The 25544-nt window shown below is 41.4% G+C and overlaps 2 protein-coding genes across 2 annotated transcripts; one reads left to right on the top strand and one right to left on the bottom strand.

Moving 5' to 3' along the window:
* Nucleotides 1–402: 402 nt before the first annotated feature.
* Nucleotides 403–15598, bottom strand: masp1 (MBL associated serine protease 1; the record flags this gene model as incomplete). Its single annotated transcript, XM_084064696.1, has 13 exons — nt 403–861; nt 1370–1558; nt 1968–2215; nt 3816–3890; nt 4032–4166; nt 7330–7408; nt 7683–7801; nt 8050–8197; nt 8807–9003; nt 11251–11382; nt 11795–11975; nt 14102–14324; nt 15594–15598. 13 exons carry the CDS (start codon nt 15596–15598, stop codon nt 403–405), a joined length of 2190 nt encoding a protein of 729 aa, XP_083920822.1.
* Nucleotides 15599–16333: 735 nt separating this feature from the next.
* rnf168 (ring finger protein 168) lies at nt 16334–25066 on the top strand. The gene is made up of 9 exons (XM_084065004.1): nt 16334–16606; nt 17941–18135; nt 18621–18819; nt 19838–19908; nt 20160–20339; nt 21704–21798; nt 22841–22916; nt 23189–23360; nt 24301–25066. Exons 2-9 carry the CDS (start codon nt 17980–17982, stop codon nt 24828–24830), a joined length of 1479 nt encoding a protein of 492 aa, XP_083921130.1. The 5' UTR covers nt 16334–16606; nt 17941–17979; the 3' UTR covers nt 24831–25066.
* The last annotated feature ends 478 nt before the right edge of the window (nt 25067–25544 follow it).

The raw sequence follows: 25544 nt of genomic DNA, 5'->3' as shown, positions 1-25544 counted from the left end.
TATACCATTAATATATATAGAGTGAAAAAATATACAATTGTGATAAAAAATACTCTCTTTTTTTCCATTGAGGTCAGACTCTTTATAAAAATGCTACACAGACAATAAATCCATTGTCATTAAACAAAGGCTAGAGACTAAAAACATAATACCATCAAAATAATAATGTTTAAATAGGGAGTGTAGCAAAGAATTCAGGGATATAAAATGGTGTTTTCAAAGTCATGCTTCTTTTTGCTTCTTATTCTGCACATACTCTCACATGTAACCCCAAAGCTATAAACTGCATTGTATTAATGAGAAACTGTAGAGTTTATTAGAGTTAGCAGTTTGATTTGGTAGTGATGTCATTATAGTCAGTGAAATGCTAGCATTATCTGCTGCTGGAACCCAGACTCACCACTAGGGGTCAGTATCCAGGTGACTCTGTATCCATTCCACATAGTTGGCCACCCTGGTGTAAACCCCATACACTCTTTGGCTCCCACACTCCTCCGGCCCTCCCCACGACACCAGCCCATGCACTGCCCACCGACGGCTGACCTCGTCCTGGATGACGAACGCACCTCCACTGTCCCCCAGACATGTGTCCTGCCCCCCCTCGTAGAAGCCAGCGCAGAACATGTTGCTGGTGATGTTGTAGGACGTGGAGCGCGACCTGTAGCTGTCCTGGCACTCGGCTTGAGGGACCACAGGCAGCCTGACGTACTGCAGGAGGTCAGAGGTCAGACCCAGGTCGGACGGCAGGAAAGGGTCAGCTGGTGACGATGACGAGGCGGAAGCAGAGGAGTTGTTGGGGTGGGAGATGCCCCACCCTGCCACCAGCCCCAGGGAGTTGGGGAAGGGTGCGTTGGGGCCCTCCTGTGGTGGGAAAGAAAAGAGGTGAAGGTTAAATTCCCCTATGAAATTAATTCTATGACGTTGGTGAGCTGAAAACTATCAAAAGAGCTACTGTGGTTCTGAATCAGCATGTAGTGAACAGTGGTCCACTGATGAATAGATAATAAATATGAGTGTAAGATGAGAGTAAATTGCATGAACCTTACTCAATAAATAACAGGGTAAATGGACATGTAAGTAGAGTGCAAAGAAAAAGTATTTTGTTTTTCCATGAAACTAGGACACCAAACCTGGCATCTGTATAAACAACATACCATCTAAATACCATTCTTAGCATTTCTGGTAAAAGGAAAAAATATATAATTTGCAAACAAGTTACCAACATATATTTGCATAGTATAACTAGCATATATCAAAAAGAAGGTGACAAGAAGGGTTACAAAGAAAGAGGAGCTCTATTCTAGGGTGAGGTAACTTTCTAATGGGATACGATGTTGTAATGCTCATCTGAAAAGAGGAAAGGTGTCACCTTGCTCTGAGGGGGCGGGAGGCAGACTGGCCGTATCAGCTCACTAAGTTCCACCGCCTCACTCAGCTTTACCATGGCGATGTCATTGTCATAGTTGCTGGGTTGGAAGTGCGGGTGCAGCACGATGGTTTCCACAGTGCGGTTGGTTGCCAGACGCTTGTCTCTGGTGTCATGCAGACCCAGGTACACCTCAACACAACACAACACCAAAACAACACAGATTATGGTAATTATTATGGGATTGAGATTATCCGACCACGGCCAACATTAAATACAGAAAATAACTGAATAATTTGTTTATCACATACCATACCTAAGAATGTAGTTTCTTTGAAGAAATAAACGTTATGTACCATATTTATTCATAAAGATGAGAAATTTGCATATGATCAACACATTTAACCACTTAAGCCCTAAATACTTTGTTGACCGGAGTCAACAAGCAACAACACAATATGACACAAAACCAACATGCACCAATGTTTTTTGTTATTGAACAGCACAATAAATAAAAAATGAATCACAATAACACAATAGAATAAAGTGTCTCCCTCTCTGCTTCCTGGCGTGGATTCTGATACAGAGGACATGGTTGTACCTGGACATGTTGGGGGTCGAGGGGGACAACGCTGGTGTCCCTCCGCATGGACCTCAGGACGTGAGCGGCAGTGAGGACCCAGCGTTCTGACAGCAGGGCCCCGGAACCAAAGCCGCGGTACTGGGGGACGCGGGACACATCCTCCACACTCAACAGCACCTGCCAGGGGAACAGGCCGGCCTCTGCACTCAGTCCACCCACTATACGCTTCCTCACACTGGGCAGAGAGCGCCACGGCTGACCACACCCTGAGGAGACAGGAGGAGACGGATAGACACTTGAGGGCTCTATTAAGGACGTCTTAGTTAGCGCGAGGTCTTATGGAGTCGTAACCAATGCCATTTTGCTATTATGGGTGCGGTAATCTGCCCACTGCGCCAAGGTGCTATGCGGTAAAACAGCCAGTCATGGGTGTGTTTGGGCGTTACTTTAATCAATCCAATCAGAGTACCCTCTGCCATTCCCTTTAAGATCAGCGCAAGACGCAGTGCTATTGTCCGAGCGTTAAGCGGTGAGAGCAAAGCTCACATTGAAAGGACCAAAGAGACAAGCTACTGCTGCCCAAAATATCTGATCTCCAAGCAGTGGCGTAATTTGCCGAGGGTTGCTGAGTTATAAGAACCCATATACAGGACCACGCAAGGGGGCCCTCCAGGAGGGGATTCATTAATCAATTTCAGTTTATTATGTATGTTTTTAATAAATAAAAATAGCCACCCATATTACACAGTAAAGTCATCTGCTATTATATTTATTTCGGTCATTTCCAATATATTATGCAGCCTAGGTGTAATAGGATAATATCCCCATAATAGTATTCATATTATTTCCGAGCACAGCATTCAGGTGGTAACCGGAACGCTCGTCCAAAAACACACTCGCCCCATTTTTTCCGCGGACCGAGGCCGGCGGATTAGACCCGGGGCGAGGGTGTTTTGGAACGAGCGGTCTTCTATTCCATTCCGGAATGGAGAGAGGCGCATGAGAGAAAAAGGAGAAGAAAAGCACTCCACTTCTAAGCTAAAAACAGCTTGGAAAACCTTTATTTTATTTCATTGGATTAATGAAGGATGGAGATGAGATGCCACCTAGTGGAACACAAGTTTTTTAAGATCGGATGGATTGAAACGGAGTGAGTAAGGCTGTGTGTCCATACTGTACGTGCGTAATACGTGCGCTGTCACCGGCCGCTGTTTCCTTTTCGCTTGATATCGTTTGATGGAGAGACAAAACAATCATGCACCTAATGAAAATAGACCCTTCATAGATTATAGAGAACTTTAAATTGTAATAATCGGTTCAGAATTGACTGAGCACGGATTAGTTAAACTGCCGGTGTCCTTACAACCAAACATTTCTTTTTGCACTTAAGACGTGGTCTGACCACATATTGCGGTGAGTCTTTTTAAGTCGAGGTGCAAAATAGCAGATATCGCATTGCGCCCTTAACCCTGAACAGTCCCCCATGCCTAAAATATGCTGGTGAGTCTTATTCCTTAAGTGTTTGCATTCAGCACAACTTGCATAATAGGTATTGCGCATAAGATGGTGGCGGTATCATTTAATTACCGCCTAAGACGTGGATTTAAGTCACGCAAAATATGGCCCTGAGTCTGTGTGTCTGTCCACCTGTCTCCAGCTCTATATCAGTGAGTATAGTATTGTATGTCTTTACAGTATATTTCTTTATATGTCTTGATGAATTGAATACATAGGACCACAATGGAAACAAGCCGTCAGGGCTTTTTGTGTTATCCTTTTAACATTATTGTGTAACTGTACATCTGTACTTTTTGCAAACTCGCAATGTTAATAAATTCAATCAATCAATCAAAAAGAGAGTCTCACCAGGTAGGCAGTTGGGAAGTTTAGTTCCTACATCTGAGTTGGTCCATTCTCCTCTCTCCCCACAGATATAGGTACCTAGAACACACACACACACACACACACGCACACACGCACACGCACGCACGCACACGCGTGTATAGGTAGAGTAACAATCACATGTGTATAGCTGAAAGAGTTGAAGCTGTTTTTGTGGTATAACAATGAAAGGAGTCCTACTGTTGACGTGTGGCTGTAGAGGAGACACCTCCTTACAGATGTAGCGCACAGCAGCGCCAAAATATGTGCTGTTGTCATGACTACCAAACACCACTTCGCCCATGGCAACCTCCTTTGGATTCCCACAATCCACCACTGTAGAGAGAAAGAGACAGGAAGACATTTTCTTCGGCGAAAAATATTTTAACACGGGCCATCTTGTAAAAGGCACAAGTCTTACGAGTATAACAGCCTTTAATTTCATATTTGCTATTCTAAACTGACAAGAGTGTGCTGTCTCCTCTACATTATACTGCCTCTGGTTTGGCAACCAATCACAATTTTACAGAGTTGCGAAACTAGGGCAGCAGTCAGATGGAGAGCTAAGGGTTAAAGGGGCATTTCACCACAAGCCTCCTAAACTATATTTTACCCATTATCATAGTATACCCGTAATCCACCTAGATGTTTTAAGTGCCGGATAAGCGGTAAAAGATGAATGGACGGATGGATGGATATACACACACGATATCGCAATAACACATGTAATGCAGGGTAAGCTGATAACACAGCGCTGCTTAAATATTTACCTAGCAGTCAAAGACATAACTTTGCATTTTAAAATGTGGAACAAATTAAGGCAAGCATTCACATTTTGGTGAAGCAGTAAAGTAAAGTATTAGAAATGTTTGCAGTAGGCCTACATAACATCACTAAACCTATCATTCTGTTATCAAGATTTAATTTGATGAATTTTCCATCCACTAATTCATCAAATATTCAATCATTTGGGTCATACCTACAGTGAATGATAGCATGTGACGTGTTAGAATGTCTGCTATCGTGAGAAACTACAATGTAGTATGTAACACAGTATGTAAACATAGCAACACACGAATGAAATACTGTTATGTACAGTATGATAAACACATCAAACATGTTTGATGTGTTTATCAGCTGTGATACACACACATGTGGTTGTGCATAGGCGCAGAACCATAATGCATGTTGACTTGAGTGAAATCACTGGATGGTGATGATTAAGGTCGGACATGTTCAAATATGGTCGTTGTTGTCGTTGCTGTTATTCTTTTTTGTTTTGTGTTCATTTGTTTAGAAGGCTGCCAGAGACCTTCCACTAGTCCTCCATTTGAACATTCCAGTAGTTCCTGGGATTTTCGTTATTTTACAATTATGCAAACAACACTTGAAGTAACGCACAATACGCAAATTAGTGCAAGTAATTAATACAGGATCAAGTTGTAAATGTCCTACAGAGCAGTCCTTTACCTTTATTGATCCAGAAAAGGTTGGCAGGTTCCCAGTGCAACCACAGTCTTCTACTGTTGGCCACTGGGAACTGCCTAGTAGTACAATCACAGTCTTCTGCTGTTGGTCACTGAGGGGTGGCCCAACACAACCACAGTCTTCTACTGTTGGCCACTGGGGGGTGGCCCATCACAACCACAGTCTTCTACTGTTGGCTGCTGAGCAGGCCCACAATAACAACTGGGTGTTAAGTGCTTTGCTCAAAGGAACCTCGATGGGAGGGAGGAAGAATGCTTCTTATTCAACCAGATTTCCCCCGCCGGAAATCAGGCTATAGTGACCAGAAGTTCACTAGCCTGATTCTATAACCTGTGTCCCCAAGAGATATAATCCAAAAAAGGAGATCTTGAAATAAGATCTATGTATAACAGGTCACTGGGATGAGAATACAGACACACAAAATGAACATTCAGATTTTTGTAAAAAAAAAAGGATTTCGATTTTATTGCTGATGATGCAAGTTCTGGTCAAATTGTTTTAAAAACTGACTGATACAAAAAGAAAAGGCTTCATGAAAAATCTGGGTTTGGAAAATAAATATTTTGAGTGACAGATTTGATATAAAAAATATACTGTATCAACAACAGAGGAAGATTATTATTTTTTGAATACATTTATGGTCCAATTGTGGCACATTGTGAAATGTCTAAAATAATTGATACAAATTATTATTTTGACACTCACATTTTGCAGGTCAGTGGTTCATAATGCAACATCTAATTAAGAGATAAAGGCTCTGTCTCATTTGCAGGGAAGCTTCGAAGGTAGGTTGCATATTTAGTAAGGATGGCTGCTTATTGGGATACAATATTTCCATTTGTCAAGGACTTATTGACAAATGGAAACCTTGTACCTTTCGGTACAAAGCATGTACCTACTGTAATAAGGAAAGTTCGCTCAGTATCTACTTTCCAAGGTGATGGAATGAGAGCGAGCCTAAATGTCTTGTTGGGCAACTACCATTTTACTACAAACATGTTTCACCCTCTGTCTTCATCCAGTCACAGTACATGTAAATAATGTTGACGTGTTGCTCTGTTCTGCTTGTGGAGCTGAGTTCAGTGATGAGAGCCTATTGGTCCTAAGCTGCTGTCAATCAGTCTTATCTAGGACGCGATTGGTTAAAATGCTGGGCAGAGACCGCTGGCTCCTCCCCGATTCTGTTTCTGGAGGGGCAGGAAAAGAGGAGAGGAGAGGAAAGAATGGACAGAACAGAGAAGAGATGAGAAGGGAGAGGCAAAATTGTGAGAAAAGGGGGTGGAAGGAGGAAAGAAGAAAGAAAATGGATGAATAGAGGAAGCGACAGGGGAGGAGAAAGAGTTAGAATTAAGGAATGAAGACAGAGAGAGGAAGAGAAGAGAAGAGAAGAGAAGTAGATTTGAAAAGTGAAACATGCAACTTTTCCCCCCACAGCAAATAAATCCTGAAACCAGACTGTCATCTACTGTATGTCATCAGGCACGCACTACAACCCACGACCCATCTAAATGACATTTATTTATTATTTATAACAACAATGAAATACATCTTAAATCAAAATTATTCGATGGAAACTACTACTACTACTAAATAATAATAATAATAATAACAATAATACAAATAATTATTATAATTATAATAACAAACACCTGATGTAAGGAAAGTCTCCTACTATGATATTACGACAGTACAGTGCAGTGAGAAATACCGTAGACAGAGTAGAGACACAACAGACACAGTGGACATAAACTGGGTAGAGACAGACAGTACAGAGACAGTAGAGACAATAGAGACAGTACAGGGACAGTACACAGGATAGAGACAAGTACAGAGACAGTTGATAGGATAGAGACAGTACAGAGACAGTAGAGACAATAGAGACCGTACAGAGACAGTACACAGGATAGAGACAAGTACAGAGACAGTTGACAGGGTATAGAGACAGCAGCAGAGAATCAGTGGACAGGGTAGAGACAGTAGAGATATAGTAGAGGGGATAAGTTGTCCTTACTTTGACACGTAGGGACAGCATCATTCCACAAACCGTCTCTCTGACAATCTAACTGGTAATGATCCATATACTCATCATCCTGAGACACAGACAGACAGACAGACAGACAGACAGACAGACAGACAGACAGACAGACAGACAGGAGAGAGCAATACACACAGCTTCCATCATTTGTTTGAATTTTGTTTTGTATCTTGTGTGTGTGTGTGTGTGTGTGTGTGTGTGTGTGTGTGTGTGTGTGTGTGTGTGTGTGTGTGTGTGTGTGTGTGTGTGTGTGTGTGTGTGTGTGTGTGTGTGTGTGTGTGTGCGTGCGTGCGTGCGTGCGTGCGCGCGCGCGCGCGAGTGTATGTCACCTTCATTAGTCTGTATCCAGGTAGACAGGTGACCAGGATGTGGTCTCTAAAGGTGTATTCTGATTGGACAGGGTTCAATAAACCATTGGCTGGTGCTTCTGGAACGGGGCACTGACTTCCTGTTAATACAAGTTATACATGTTATAAGTTTATTATTAATTATTATTTTTCATACAGTAGTAGTGTATAGTTGTACTGTGTGTGTGTGTGTGTGTGTGTGTGTGTGTGTGTGTGTGTGTGTGTGTGTGTGTGTGTGTGTGTGTGTGTGTGCGTGCGTGCGTGCGTGCGTGCGTGCGTGCGTGCGTGCGTGGGTGCGTGCGTGCGTGCGTGCGTGCGTGCGCGTGCGTGCGTGAGCAATTGTACTGACCCTGGGCTGTGTATGTGAGTCTCCATCCCAGGTTCTCTCCAGAATTATCTGAATGGAACACAACCACAACCTGATGGCTACCGGTGTGGATCTGACCTGGAGAACGATCGCCACAGAACGGACCAAACTCTGTACTTCCAGTCTGGATCTGAAAACACAACACTAGTGTTGTTATTATTATCATTATAATGATTGATTGATTGATTGAAAATGTTATTAGGCAAAAGAACGTAAAACAACACAGTTACATTTATAATAATTTTGTCTAAAAGGTCCGACCAAAAAAGTCCTTGCGGACTTGTTTCCGTTGGGGTCCTTGAATTAATTTCATAGACATATATAGTAGCAACCAAACAGTTAAAAAATCAGCATAAAAATACAGAGAAAAAAATAATAATGATGATAATTATTATTATCTCTGCTAGGCAGAGGAAGAGATATTGAAACTGCTGCTGCTTTGTGTTTGTTTGTGTGTGAGCGATGCGACACGCTCTGACCTTGTAGATCTATTTTGTAAACACATTTTGAGTATAACATGATTAAATATAGCCTATTTTGGCATAGTACATTATCTATTTTGATTGATCATTGTCAGTCATTTCTTTGTTTATTTCAGACTGCATTGTGCAATTTTGGTTTACAAAGTCTAAAACCCAAACAGGTGTGTGATTTTAATGTTTCAATGTTCAATTGAAATTATTTGTATGACAATTAATCGCCAAGCTAAAGTTCATATGTGTGCGTGCGTGCGTGAGACCTTGACGTAGTCATAAGGACATGTGACATCCGGGTGATCTTCCACGTCGAAGGTGTCATCGAAGGTCAGGCTGATGTTGAATCCCTCGTCCAGCTCGATGCGATAAACGCACTCTGAACTCTTAGGGTACGGCCTGGGGAAGTCTGCACTACTGAAAGCACCCACACGCTCCCCATACACACTGTCACTGCACTCCACTGCGCACGAGACACACACACACACACACACACACACACACACACACACACACACACACACACACACACACACACACACACACACACACACACACACACACACACACACACACACACACACACGCATAGACAGAGGGAAGGGTTAATGCTATGATAGCGTTGGTAACCCAGAAGAATTCTGGGATGCGCTGGTAGACTTCAACTAACTGTGTGTGTGTGTGTGTGTGTGTGTGTGTGTGTGTGTGTGTGTGTGTGTGTGTGTGTGTGTGTGTGTGTGTGTGTGTGTGTGTGTGTGTGTGTGTGTGTGTGTGTGTCTGTCTCAGTCTGTACATTCCTGCACAGTTTGAAGCATTTTTATTGTAAATATTTACTGTAATGAACATCCATTATCTCACACATACTCATGCGTGTGCACGCACGCACGTGCACACACACACACACACACACACACACACACACACACACACACACACACACACACACACACACACACACACACACACACACACACACACACACACACTTGAATTATTTTATTTGTATCTGCACAAAAAGCGCAATACATGATAGATCCAAACAAACACTGATCAAAAGAAGGTTACATTACGGTCAAACGAGATACAACTGCTGCACATGCGTATTAACACACTCACACACTCACACACTTATCAGTCATTTGTCAGAGACGTGACAACTGACATGAAACAGAAGAAGATAACACACACACGCACGCACGCACGCACGCACGCACGCACGCACGCACGCACGCACACACACACACACACACACACACACACACACACACACACACACACACACACACACACACACACACACACACACACACACACACACACACACACACACACACACACACACACACACACACACACACACACACACACTGGGTAAAGCATTGAAGTTGAACACAGTACATATAATCCCCTGACCCCATTCACAACAAATAGACCAGTCTGACAATACAAATAAGCTATGTGTGTGGGCTATACTGTAGCATGATGTGAACACACACGCACCCACATACTGTACAGCATTACACATTCCAGTGGTCTTATCCTAACTAACTACACTAACTCTGCTTCTTCAAGCCAAGAAATCGTGTTTCCTACACAATAATCATACTGCTCCGAAACCAGCTGACCAATCTCTAAAACCAGTGGTGGAAAGTGTTTTTACTTAAGTAAAAGTATCAATACTGCAATGTAGAAATACTCTGTTACAAGTAAAAGTCCAGAATGAAATAATGACTTGAGTAAAAGTACAAAAGTATTGGTATCAAAATGTACATAAAGTACCAAAAGTAGAAAGTACTCATTGTGCAGAATGTCCCATTTCACAAGTTTTCGAATGTATAGAAATCTTTTGAAAACAGCAGATCGAGTTCGGCTATTTTCAAATGGCCAAAATGTATACAGGGCTGAAGTGGTTCATGTATGTTTTGTAATAATAATCAAAATGTACATACAGTAGTAACTAGTAATTAAAGTTTTCAAATAATCATAGTACAAGTACAATATTTGCCTCTGAGATAGAAGTAAAAGTACTGAAAATTGGAAATTCTCCAGTAAAGTAAAAAATACCCCAGAATTGTACAGTACTTGTAGTAAATGTACTTAGTTACTTTACACCACTGTCTAAAACCAAATGTACTGTCTGTTTCAGAACCCTGCGGGTGTAGGATCAAATCCCACTGTCCTGTCTCCTGTCTCTCTCCTACACTGTCTTTCTCTCAGCTGTCTGTTTCAATGATTAATATGAATGATTAAACACGCATTAGATGTCATGAGATCTTACAGTATATCAGATATATCTGATCTGAGTTCTCTGTTATACCACTGTGATATTTTTGACAGAGTTACACTTAAGTTTCAGAATGGTTTTAATCTCATCATGACCATACGACCAGCACAGAGTTAAGAAGCTTGGAGCTATTGATCCATGAAAAGTCAACTGAGCTCAAACAGTCACTGAGAGCTCAAGTGTTACCCCCCCCCCCCCCCCCCCCCCCCCCCCCCCCTCCTCTTCCTCCGCATCGGTCATCGAATAGAGCCTATATACATTCATACACATGCAATTAAAACACATAGGTTAGGTCTTAGGTTCAGGATGTTTACTGCGCCCCCCATCCAGTTATTACACTGGCCTGGGGCGCAGTCCGCAGAAAGAGAAAAGACAGAGAGAAAATCATGTAGATGCACATGCACAATGCGCACATGCGCGTGGTACCTCGGCAGGTGCGGTTGTCAGAGTGCAGCAGGTATCCATAGCGACAGGAACAGTAGTAACCACCAATGTAGTTGTGACAGAAGTGGTCACACACAGCATCTTCATCACTCCTCTCACCACACTCATCCTCATCTACAGGGACCAGCCAATCAAACATATGATTAGTCCACCCATTTGTCTGTCTGTCTGTCTGTCTGTCTGTCTGTCTGTCTTTCCGTCCGTCCGTCCGTCCGTCCGTCTGTCATTCCATTAAGGAAGAATTTAGGCCTGGTACCTATAGTTTTGGTATAGCCTGTCTTGTTATGGTTCAGCTTGTCCTTGTAGCAGCTAGTATAACTATGATTTGATCTCTGTGCTCGTTGGCAGAACTACCTTACCACCCATCTGTGTCATACTGGGTGTCTAACATACTTCTCCCCATGATATATGAACATTAAAGCATAACCATCACTATCTAGAATATTGTCTCCGACTCCTCTTGCCTCATCAATTACTAATTGATCCAGAATTCCACGACACCATCCATCCATCCATCCATTCTTACCCACAGCAGAGTAGTGAGCCAGGAAGCCGGTGAATCTCTCCTCGTTGGAGAAGTCTGAGGAGAAGAGGACAGACAGAGAGGTGCGGGGGGAGGTGATCGTGTCTCCCTGTATAGGAACCTGCTCAGTGTCTGTCTGCTCCCGGCCACAGAACACAGCTAACACTTCCCCGTCTGCCTCCACCTGCACGACCAGGGAAACAAATCAAACACATCCTCAACATACAAAACCGTAACTCAACCGTAACTTAACCTGGAATAAATAGATGTTTCAAAAACTCTGACCTCTAAGGACATTCCTAGGGTGGGGTTCTTTGAGCTGTTTTTCACTGTGAGCACTTTTCACGCTTTTGCACTGACCGAAATGGACACTTTTTTGATTGGCATTGCAGTGATACTTTTCTTTGTCTTACTCTTTACCTCTAACTATGTAACCTTAACTGCTGTCCCGCCTCTGGACGCGGAATAAAAAAGGTATCTATCTAAAACACAGATACAGATAGAACTGTCTGCCTGTCTGTCTCTCTGTGTCTGTCTGACTCTAACACAAACACACTGTCTTATCAATGTTTGTGTGTGTGTGTGTGTGTGTGTGTGTGTGTGTGTGTGTGTGTGTGTGTGTGTGTGTGTGTGTGTGTGTGTGTGTGTGTGTGTGTGTGTGTGTGTGTGTGTGTGTGTGTGTGTGTGGGGGTGGGTGAGTGGGTGTGCATGCGTGAGCACGTAGGGTTGAGTAACTTACCATTCATTGACATTCACAATTTAAACAAACTGTCAGAGAACTTCAGATAAGAAACACAACACACACACACACACACACACACACACACACACACACACACACACACACACACACACACACACACACACACACACACACACACACACACACACACACACACACACACACACACACACACACACACAGGGGTCTACTATGTGCAAAAACAGTGGTTCTCAAATATTGTGAGGGAGCCCCAAATTGATGCTTTTGTGCCACAGGAAGATTTCTGTTGTTAGGTTAGATGTAGTACAGAATTCTACAACTGTCTGATAGTTGAGGGGAAAACAGCTAGTGGAGAGAGTGAAACCTATGATCTGAATAGTCATTCTTTCAAGAAAGAGGGGATGACACAGAATGAGGACAGAGAAGAAAAGAACATATTGAAAACAGGGATGGGGTGTCTCTCACCATGTGTGAAAATGTTGGATCAAGAATCCATGTCCTTTTTTAAAGGTCAAAGTCCATCACTAGGGTTTGTATTTCATATCAACAATCATTCTGATGTTACTAAATCATTTCACTATCTAATCCTGTACAACAGTGGTTTTGGTGGAACAGGTTTGTCTATGTAGGACAGACAGACAGACAGACAGACAGACAGACAGACAGACAGACAGACAGACAGACAGACAGACAGTTTTCTCTCACCAACACAATTAAAGGGCCATTTAAAGAAAAAGGAAAGCGGTCTTATTTTCACTGAAATTTAAACAAATCTGAGTTCATTTGGTTTGAGAATTAATTACACACACACACACACACACACACACACACATACACATGCATGCACGGCACGGACACGCACACACACTCAGACAGGGAGACAGAAAGAAAGCAGTGCATTGTAGGGAAACGGTCGTCTGTTCCTCTTTTGTATCTGACAGCTGCTGTGGTCCTGTTGCCAGGGGTGCATTGCGGTGTGGCGTTGCTGTGGCGCCCAGCGAGGTCATTTGCATTTAAATGTGAAGCGTGAGGCGTGATGCTAACTGGAATACATCTCATTAAAGAACCACAAAGTTATCGGAAAAAAGAACAGAAGACACGCCCGTTCTATCAATTCCATTTCTGTGCTCTGTGCAACTAACCACCTGTACTAACTTACTACGCAACCAGTAGGCCCAGTGGTTGCACCTGTGCAGTTCATAGTCAGGGACATCAATGATAAAAAAGGATAGAAAATGAGTTGTTAGAACTGTTCTGGTCATTAATATTAATTATAATAGTCACTAACTTACAGTTCGCAGAAAGTACAGTGGGCTTATGGTAATTATACAATGACGCTAAAGGGATAACACAAAAAGGCTTGTTTGTTGCTTCCATTGAGGTCCTACATGTATGTATTCAATTCATCAAGTTGTTCAGTGTCTTACATTTTGATTGGGTCCAAATGAGATGTGGATGAGAATTAAACCACACGCGCACGCACACACACACACACACACACACACACACACACACACACACACACACACACACACACACACACACACACACGCGCGCGCGCGCGCACACGCACGCTTTGGTCTTACCTTGACATAATCATATTCACAGAGGTATGAGGGTTCAAGGTCAAAGTGGCTGAAGTAGAGTCTTATGCGATAACCTTCCGGTACACTGATGTTCCAGCGCACCCCTGTCTCTCTGGGGTAAGGCTCTGGGAAGTTTGGCGACTGCAGGCTCCCGTATATGTCTGAGAGAGACACCACCTGGGCACCGGAGGCCACCGTGCACAACATCCCCAACAGAAACAGCCTGAGGGGAAAAGAGAGCAAATGTACATTAATCAGTGGTGGGAAAAGTACTTACATTTTTTTACTTGGCAACGTGGAAATACTCTGTAACAAGTAAATGTCCGGAATTCAAAATTGACTTGAATTTGAAGTACAAAAGTGTTGGTATCAAAATGTACTTAAAGTACCAAAACTAGAAAGTACTCATTATGCAGAATGTCCCATTTCACAAGCTTTCAAATGTATACAGATCTTTTGAAAATAGCAGATCTACAAGCTCACAATGCGTCGCATCGCGAGCTTGTAGAGCGGCTATTTTCAGCTATTTTCAAATGGTACAGTATATACTAGGCTATTGCTGAAATGGGTAATGTGTGTTTTGTAATAATAATCAAAATCTACAAAGTGTGTATCTAGTAACTAAAGTTTTCAAATAATTGTAGTGTAATAAAAGTGTAATATTTGTCTCTGACTCCAGTAAAGTGAAAATACCCAAAAAGAATTACCTAAGTACAGTACTTGAGTAAATTGAATTTACTGAAAATGAATATCTGTCCCTAATCCACACATCTGAAAATGTTTTGTGCCAGGGAGCCCCGTATCAGATTTGTCTTGTTAGAATGTTTAAAAAAATCTTCCACATTTTATTTCTAGATTAAAAAAAATAAATGACAGATCTACAAGCTCACATCGCGTCATATCTTTTTTAATGTCATAAAATGGTGATTACTGGATCAAGCCTGGTCATGACCTTTGACATTTAAAGTATAAACAAACGTCAACTGCAGTGGTTGTCACAAGCTGACATTTAAAAAAAACAATATAAAAAATAAGTAAAAGTATCAATACTGCAATGTAGAAATACTCTGTTATACGTACAATTCCGGAATTCAAAATGGGTGCAGAATGTCCCGTTCCACAACTTCTGAAATGTGTAAAATGTATGAAAATCATTTGAAAATAGCAGATCTACAAGCTCACAATGAGTCACATCATGACACATTGTGAGCTTGTAGATCGGGTATTTTCAAATGGCCAAAATGTAGGGCTGAAGTGGGTAATGTATATTTTGTAATAATAATACAAATCTACAAAGTAACTAGTAACTAAAGTTTTCAAATTATTGTAGTGGAGTAAAAAGTACAATATTTGTAAAAAAAAAATAAAAATACCTCAACATTGTACTTAATTAAGTACAGTACTTGAGTAAATGTGCTTAGTTAATTTACACCACTGCATTCTAGTAGCCGATAAAAATGAATACAACTTACAAGCCTAAATAGCTACTCACCGCATACTGTATAAAAGTATCTCCCCGGAGGACAAACTAATATCCAGAGTCGTCAGTCAGCTGACCTCTCTCTCTCTCTCTCTCTCTCTCTCTCTCTCTCTCTCTCTCTCTCTCTCTCTCTCTCAGACCTCTCAGACCTCTCACTGTTTCAATTCCACCACATCCATCAATCTCAAGTCCGCTGAGCGCTGAGTATCTCTCTCTCTCTCTCTCTCTCTCTCTCTCTCTCTCTCTCTCTCTCTCTCTCTCTCTCTCTCTCTCTCAAGCCCTGGTCCAGACATAGAGGTATAATATAACGGGTCCAGGTCCAGACAGAGCGGTAGTGATTATTGTATTTACTCCACTGCGCCCTCTACAGATGTGGTCAATGGTCATTTGTATTGACCAGATCTGTAAAGGGCGCAGTGGAGTAAATACAATAATTTCCATCTGCCGGACAATATTTTATTTTCTGCCCCCCCAAAAAAGTGTATTTTACAGAGAAGGCTTCCCACCCTGGAGAATACACCTCCAACAACACAAACCAGCCTTTGTTTCGGTGAATAGCGAAATAGTTTTTTGTTGTTTTACTAAAGACGGAGACCTCTCACGGCAGTGTAACGTTGGGTCTATGAGCAGAGCGAGAGAGAAGGAGTGCGTGTTGGGCGGTACCGGGGAAGCTGCGCATGCGTCATTCAGAGGATGATGAAAGGGCGCCATTGGGCGGTCACGTTATTGGTTCTGCCCCCCAGTTTCTCCCCCATGGTCCATGTTTACACATCACGTATAATAATAACAACGGTTTAAATACAATTAGTTTGGTTTAATTTCCCCGGCATTTGTGTGTTGCTGGCAACCACATTTGACTCAACGCACGTGTCATTGTGTTATGTCAGGTAGTGGTCATTAGACTGTCTGTTTTACACAAAGTGAGAACAACCAACTTGCAGCTTTACCCCTAACGTTAGCCTGTTGGCTAAAGCTAGCACAGATTTGTTTTGGTCTTCAAAACCTTACGTTTATCTCATGTCCGGGTGAGTACAGCCTCTATTGTTTTATTTACAATACTCTCCCTGTTCTTTTCAATGGACTTAGACTTAAGACTAAGACTTAGACGAGTAGTATGAGCTGTTACAGTGTATTATTAGTAACGCTTATTGCTTATGTTAACGGTAGCATTGTTGGTTAACTAGCTACTCACCAGTGGTGGTCGTGGAAAAAGTACTCTTTTTTTACTTGAGTAAAAGTATCAATACTGCAATGGAGAAATACTCTGTCAAAATGTACCTGAGTAAAAGTACAAAAGTATTGGTATCAAAATGTACTTAAAGTACCAAAAGTAGAAAGTACTTATTAGGCAGAATCTACGTCCCAATTCACAAGTGTTCAAATAAATAACACGTTTAAATATCCTTTGAAAATAGTAGACAATGCACATTGTGAGCTTGTAGATTAGCTATTTTCAAGTATATGTAGGTCTGAAGTGGTTTTGTGTAAGGCTGATGTGTAAGGTTAACATCAGCCTGTCAGTCAGTAGACTGACTAACATAACCAGTGTCCCGTTTTCACCTCCACCATTTTTCTCTCTGCTCTTCTGGTTTTATTTCTTGCATATTTGAGCTTCATATTCATAACCAAGTGTGTGAAGAACTACAGTACCAGTCAAAAGTTTTGTACAAAATCAAATATTGCAATGTTTCTGATTATTGCAGTTTGATTTAGATTTTCAGAGGAAATAAATATGCCCCCCCCCCCCCATATAAAATGGCCACTCTTTCTGACTTAGTACATCATATTGATATTTTGACGATTACCATAGTCGTGCCGTCACCAAAGTTGATTCCACATTATGCTGGCAGCATAGTAGTATGAACTGAAGTCGTCATTGTGTAAATGTACCCAGACTTGCAAATTGTCTGTGGGTAATCCTGGTATAATAATGTACCTTAACCTTACACATACAACTTTCATGCAACTAAGTATTGACATTCTCCAAAGAATGTCATGTGAAACGATGAATCCATTAATTCAATTCCAAAATGGAATTAAAAAATATTTGCAAGTACAGTAAGTAATGAATCATGTAAAACATTGTAGTATGCTATTTACAGCTTCACCAACATAATAATTATTTCTTTGTTCCATATTATGAAATGAAAATAACATTTCATTCTTGGAATATCATGTTGTACCCAGCAGTCATAAACAGTTGTTTTGATTGCTGGGTAGAATACATTAAAGATATTTCACAATGCCTGTTTAGGTCCAGATAACTTGTCTATATTAATCACACTGAATTTAATATTCGGGGGAAAAAAAGAATAGGTTGATCGAATATGTAATTCTTTATGTGTGACTTTTCCCTCAGCTCTCGTAGGACTGTAGTGATCTGTTGAGAGGTGGAGCCATGCCGCCGGTGTCCCAGGTTGAGTTGTCCACTTTGTCCATGGAGGTGGGAGAAGGTGGAGGAGGGGGTTTGTCCCGGGAAGACTGTCTCTGTCCCATCTGTCTGGACATCTTTCTGGAACCAGTGACTCTTCCCTGTGAACACACCTTTTGCAAGGTTCACTTTAAACGTTTTCTCTCTGTATACATCTGTCTGTCTGAATCTCTCACTCTTGTCTCTCCCTTCCTTTGTCTGTCTGTTTTTTAATACAATAGAACACTGTTTATCTGAACTTTACTTGTACCAGTCAGCCAAAATGGGGAATTATAGTTCCAACTTTACTTTGCACATTTTCAAAGTGAAAATCCGTATTTAAGTTTGCTACAAGTTATTCTTGGCGTGAATTGATATATAATCGGTGCCACTGGCATTATTCGACGTCACTGTCGGGTGTTTAGATTATTTTGCATCGCTCGGCTCCAGTGCTGTTAAGGTAAATTAACTCTATATCACAAAGGTATGTACACCCATTATCATTTTAGATTACTTTGTGTCTGTTATACGACTAAAACACTTCCTTAAAGTGTTCTATTTTATTTGATGTTTAGCGTTTAAATGTTTAGAAGTCACACCCCTACATTACTGTTTCTGTCTTTTGTCAGGAGTGTTTCCTGGAGTCAGCGGACAAGGCGTCTATGTGCTGTCCTCTGTGCAGGAAGAGAGTGGCTACATGGTCTCGTCTACACAGCCGGAAAAACACTCTGGTGAACCAGATGCTGTGGACTCGGATCCAGGCCGCCTTTCCTCTGCAATGTCAGAGACGCATCAGAGGACAGGAAGACGGAGGAGACGACAACCAAGGTAGGGACATACGAGTATGGTGATATGTTATAATAAAATGGGACCAGTTCTAAAACAGTCAGAGGAATCAGAATCAGCTTTATCGACACATTACAGGTTTACAGAAGTGGGTGAAATATTATATTTCGTACAGGCTACATCGTTTGTAGTTTTCAGAAAGCTTATCACTAGAGACAAATTGTGAGTAATTGAGACAAATTGTGACTGATACTTACATTTCCAACCACATTCATTATTACTTATTTTTGTACTAATATTTGAATTATAAATATTCAGAGATACAGGTGGTCAGAATGCTTTTGGACTGCTAAAGCAACATAATACATTTCAAATGTCTTAGCTTAGTTCCTTTAACTGCAACTAACTAACTTAAAGATGCTGTAGGTTAGTTGCTTTTACCATTTTTTTGCTAATATTTTTCCCCTTTTTGAGTTAGAGGTATGTTAAAATGAGGCGTCTAAACATCTATTTGTGTTTGATAGGAGGCTGGAGCATGTGCCAGCATAGTTGTTCTCTCCCCCCCTCCCCTGGCCCCCACTCGCATATACAGCGACTTTGAGTACTTAGAAAAGTGCTTTATAAATCTCAAGTATTATAGTGAGAGTGACAGATTATGGACATAGGTTTGGGTGTGTGGAATTCACCATATCATTGTCTTTGTAGACTTTTGTAGGGAGAAATATAAATGGAGCCTTAACAATTTCTTAAAATGGAGAGTTTCTTTCTTTGAGCTCCAGGTATTAAAATGCAATGTATTCAGAGATACGGGTCCAGCCAGAGATTAGTGTACTCCTCACTGGTACTTCAACACTACAGTTATCTGCTGTGGGAATCAAACACACATCCTCTGTTACAAGACTTAACCTCAGAATGTCTTTTGAATATCTGACTTTTTGTTCAGTGATTAGGTTTAATTGTTGAGATAGTTTTTCACAGCGTGTTTACTGAGGGTATTGACGTGTGTGTGTGTGTGTGTGTGTGTGTGTGTGTGTGTGCACACACACGTGTGTTTGTGCAGTGTGTCTGTCCAGACCCAGGGTCAGTGAGCCAGGAGAGGTGAGGAGGGAGTATGAAGATCAGATCAGTAAGGTAACTGAATACCAGCCAGTATCTTCAATATAAAACCATACAATAGATGTGTATATTAAACTATATGAACACACTTCATATAATGGATACAGTATTTATCAATTAACTGTATGAATACACCTCATATAATTGATATTTATTAACAAACTACATGAAAGATTTAATAAATATATATCGTGAACATATAATAGATATATGAAAACGTTTCCATAATCAATAATGGTCTTGTCTTTTCCTTTCCTCTCCTCTAGCTGGCAGAGGAGAAACGTACTGTGGAGGAGGCAGAGAGGTCAGCCAGTGAGCAGTACATCAAAGCGCTCCTGGCTGAAGAGGAGCAGAGGCTGGCAGAGGAGAGAAGGAGACAGGAGGAGACTCAGGAGAGACAACTTGAGGATGATGAGAGATTGGCCAAGCTGCTCAACCTCGAACTGGTGTGTAAAAGAGAGTGAGACAGAGAAAGAGACATATACATTTGAACGTCCAACCAAGCAGAATAGAGTTCAGCCACTGTTGAAGATGTGATCGTCATTACTTTACTGGCTGTTTTAAATGGAATATTAACATGTAGTACATACATGTTATTCACATGTGTTTGGATTAGCCACACTTACGCTACTTTGCGTAGTGCCAAAGTAGTGAAGCTTTGGTTGGCACTGCTGTGTATTGCTTGCATATGGGCTTGCTGGTATCCTTTGTCTTTCCTTGTGTATTCATCTCAAATGCAACATATTTCCAAATAGCACTCATGCTGTGAGCTGGCTGTTCTGAACAAAATTCAAGCCAAATCTCTCTAGGGAGAGATTGAAAGAGGAAGTGCAATATTATAATATTAATTGACATTTGTCCATAACGCTGTCTCATTTTGTCAATTAAAACTGTGCAGGGAAGCTCTGTGCACTTGTAATCTTAAACAGGTTGACACTGTGATAAGACCCACAAACTATGAGAGTGAGAGGTGGGTGTAAGCAAATCCCAAACCAGTTGTCCTCAGCACCCAACTCCCAATCGCTGTCATTGTTTTAATTGTTTTGCTTTGAGGAGATACTACATGGAAAGATCAAAAGCTCATTTTGTGTCTGTGTTCAGAGCAGGAGCAATGGGCAATACACTTAGACCTACAGATGCCTCAAAGGGTAGATACAATAATTAGCACCGTTAAAGGTAGGGTAAGTGATATTTTTTGGTTAAAACAAAAAGTATTTTGTTAAAAGGTTAAAATACAATATTCTGATAGTACTCAGTGCTATAGAGCGTTCTTTCAGTAACAGGAGTCTCCCCGTCTCTCCAGCTCTTTAATAAACAGAAAATACATTTTTCGGTAGGTGTCAAAATCTCAGCCAATCAGGAGAAAGAACCCATTTTTAAGCTTAATTTGTACAGTGTTCCAGTTCCAATTTTGCATGCTCATTTCTTAGTGTCATCACTTCCAATTTCATTTGTTTAATCTGTATCCTGATTGAGTTCTCTATCCTGATTGGATAAAATTGGAAATGAAACTGAAACTGAAACGAAAATGCATTTTCTGTTTTATAAAGAGCTGGAGAGACAAGGAGACTCCTAATACTGAACAAACACTCTATAGCAATGAGTACTATCAGAATATAGAGCTATTTAACAATTATTTTAACCAACGCAAACCACTTACCCTACCTTTAAGAAGGCAATGCGTTAATGCATGAATAACATGTTAATTTTGACAACCTTTATGCATGGATATGTATGTGTGTATATAATTTATATTCATGTACTGTGTATAGTATGTGTGTGTAAAATTAAATATCTTTCTCTCCTATAGAACACCAGTCCCATCTCAGCATCTCAGACCAACGTTCGAACCAACATCGGGTCAGCGGCCAAGAAGAAACACAACACCTCTGGAGACATACAGAAGTACCTTAACTAATACTATTAGTACATTTAGCTAACGCTACAGGTACCTTAAATAATACTCAAGAAGAGATCTCTTCTTTTTGTACATACAGTATGTGTCTTCTTTTGAATGTAATCCTAAATGGTTCATATGTTATGTACTAATTAGTACTAAAGTACTAATTTATCCAAAGAGTAAGAATTAAAAATAAATAATCTCCAAACACAGACGTTATCAAATGTAACTCAATATCATAAACGACACAGAGTCACATACCTGACAAAATTGCCGGGTGGTTTGTTTATTTTTCGAACACAGTTCTTATATGACGCGATTTAAGATTTGCTTTTGGGGATTCCAGTACAAAAAATACTGCAGTGACCCAGGGGTAGTGGGAGTGACGTCAGAACTTCGGTACGCAATACAATTCTATAGTATGGTCTAGAACAGCGGAGAAAGCGGCCAACAAACTTAAGCCCACTGCTTTGAAAACCATTCATATCACTGTCCCACTCCCAATATGATGGATTGCCCTAATGTCTTTGCATTGTCACTTGTAGCCCATGCTTTGAATTTAGATGTACCCAGACAAATCAGTAGGCAGAGATTTCTAATCACTGTATTATTACAAGCAGGTTTTCAGAACAACATGCACAGGTGTTGTTAGCTTTTTTTTGTGCATTGCAGCTTAACGCTCCTATTGCATTCAACCATATGAACCCTATTCTAGGCTTTTCATAATAGGTGAACATTCATCAAAAATAGCAGATCTACTGGCGACATGTAGCTTGTAGATCGGCTATCATTGTTGGTGTGTAAAGCCCATAACTCTGTTTTTTTTAAGTGGTGTGTGTGTGTGTGTGTGTGTGTGTGTGTGTGTGTGTGTGTGTGTGTGTGTGTGTGTGTGTGTGTGTGTGTGTGTGTGTGTGTGTGTGTGTGTGTGTGTGTGTGTGTGTGTGTGTGTGTGTGTGTGTGTGTGTGTGTGTGTGTGTGTGTGTGTGTGTGTGTGTGTGTGTGTGTGTGTGTGTGTGTGCGCGCGTGTGTGTGTGTGTGTGCGTGCAGGTTCTTTTCTCCAGTTCCACTTAGGGTCTCCAGTTCATCAGACTCCAGTCCAACATCCTCCTTGATGGCTAACAAGGTGAGCTGATCAAGAGATTTGCAGTGCCTTGTTCAAAGGCGTGTGGCTATAGGAGGGATTGTCTCAGACCTCTAACCCCCTCTCATCTCGGCTGTCCTATTGTCTACACTGTCTCTGTCTCTCTCTCCTTCACAGTCTCCCTCTCAGCTCTCCTACAGTCTGTCTCTCCTACACTGTCTGCCTCTCAGTTGTCCTACTATTGTCTCTCCTGTACTGTGTCCCTCCCAGAGTCCGGTTGGACCTCCGGTTTTAAAATGTTGTTTTCATCTCAGGAGAACATCATCCACTCCCAGAGCTCGACTTCGCTTACCAGGGACCCATCTGAGTGTTCCATGCCCAGGTTGGATTACTATGGTCAGGAGACGAATCATTCAAGCCTTCCATCCGGGCCTACAGCCTTCTTAGGAACACTGGAACCAGTACTACCAGATAAACACCAATCGGGTATGGAAACACTTCAATATCCACCTATCAGTAATACAACAACATTAGACAAACCTAGTTCAGCATGACCACCGATTCAGCCAGCCCTCTTCTCTCCTAATTGTGTTCTGTTCTGGTGGCAACATAGCACAGTAAAGCTGTATAAAATACAATAAACTATAACTATACATTGTTTTATTTATAGCAAAATATATTCTAAACAAAGCCGTGTTTGCACAGTTAATGTTTACATTACATTTTCTGTTAATTAACTATATTCTACAGTTTATATTCTACAACACAGGGATTCTCAACGTTTTTAATTCCAAGGACCCCCAATTTACACCAGTTAGGCTACTGACCTCCATTTTGGCTACTGACCTCCATTTTATATGATTTCTATCTCTGCTTGCTCTTAATGTAATGCATAAACAATGTGTGTGTGTTTGTGTGAACACTGCAAACATTTATTCCTTACATGTGTTCACATATACCGGTACTAATGAATGGACATGCAAAAACTATATATTTGTATTTTTCCTTGTAACTGACCTATAGTACAATTTATTAAAAGTAATCCAACTGAAATTACTTATGTAATTAAGCCGTATGACTTGACGTCATTATCTAACGGTTGGACAGGTGGTGTCAAAGTGCAGTGTACCCAGGCCAGTGTGATGTCAGATGTTGCTCAGTAGTTGCTCAGTACCGCTCAGAGGGTTTGAGTGTTTGCTCAGGCCGATGAACATTTTGAGGGAACATTGACTGCTGGCAGTTTGCAGCAGGGAGAGGGAGTGATTGCTACACATGTGATTTTCAAAAATAAAGCCAGTCAATCACTTCCATTGACTATAATGAAAATAAAGGTATAGTGTTATCGGTATATCGGTATAGGTACGATTTAACAGTGTGTGGGAAAACGACCCTCACTTTTCTCCTCTCCTCTCTTGTCATCCACCAGGTGACGTGGGGTCTGTCCAGAGTCACTCAGACAGAGATGGAGGGATGACTTCTTGTGGAAAGAGAAAGAGTTCTGAAATGGATCTGGAGAGGTGTACCAAGCGACCATGCCCATCCCCTCCTTCCTCCTCCTCTTCATCTCTCTCCTCCTCGCTGCTCCTCCATGAGTTGATCCAGCAGCAGCATGAGGAGGAGTTGGCGAAGCGCAGGCATCAGGAGGAAGAGGACATGAGAATGGCTGTTCTCCTGCAGAAGACGTTGGACACAGAAGAGAAGCGCAGAGCCACAGACCGCAGCAAGGGTTCCAACAATGCCTACCACCTTCGAGAAAGCCCCATTGAGGACAGTCCCAAATACCCCATTGAGATCAGTCCCAATGCCAGTATGACACCTCGATCCTCAGGTACGGTTAAAACAAACATATCCAGAACGAAGACCGGGGTCGGTACTGGTAGAAGTACCAGGAAATCGGAGAACCCCAAGAAACAGACAACACTCAAGGAGATGTTCGACAGGCTGGGAAAACACTGAGATGGAATTTGTTGGAGGCAGTGTGAGGTTCTATATTTGAAATGCTGCAGGAGGTTCAAACCCTGACAGCTGACCTGAGATATTAAAACATGTATTTAGCAGTTAAAGACATTTTAACTTTTTGGTTATTGGAAACTGTAACCCATGACTGCCTAAATGGTGTTACCCTTGTTTTTTGGGGGTGTTTTTTTCTAAGAGTGAAAGTGTAAAACACTATAAATAAACACTTTGTACTTAGCCATTCAGACATTTAATAATTATTTTAAAACGTAATATGAAGTTGGTTTTCACTCCCAAGTGCTTTTAGTCAGTATCATTCCTCTCCGCAAAGCTTGAAACGTATGAATGCCAAACCACTGCTTTTCAGTACGAATCATTTCATTTGCTTTCACAAGTAGAAGAACAGAGAGAGGAGCTTGATTACATAAAAGTTATAACATTTGATCCCCACGTGCCGCGGGGCATTTCTGAAGCAGATACATCTGTTGCAATGCTTCTTGGTGTGATTTGTTTCCTGCTTTTATAGCTTTATTTCAGCATTACTTTAGTAATGTGGTGCCCACTCCTTGGGGTTATTTTTGTCACTTGCTTAAAATTTGTCATCTGAACTTACCCTTCCTGACTATTAGGAGCTATTAATACATAGCCCGGCAAGCAATTAGGGGATATTGTGTCTTACTCATGGACACTTATACTGTAGTGTACACTAACACA

Source organism: Gymnoscopelus microlampas, assembly GCF_963454915.1.
Source record: "Gymnoscopelus microlampas genome assembly, chromosome: 8".
NCBI lineage: Eukaryota > Metazoa > Chordata > Actinopteri > Myctophiformes > Myctophidae > Gymnoscopelus > Gymnoscopelus microlampas.
This window is presented reverse-complemented; position numbering and strand designations above follow the sequence as displayed.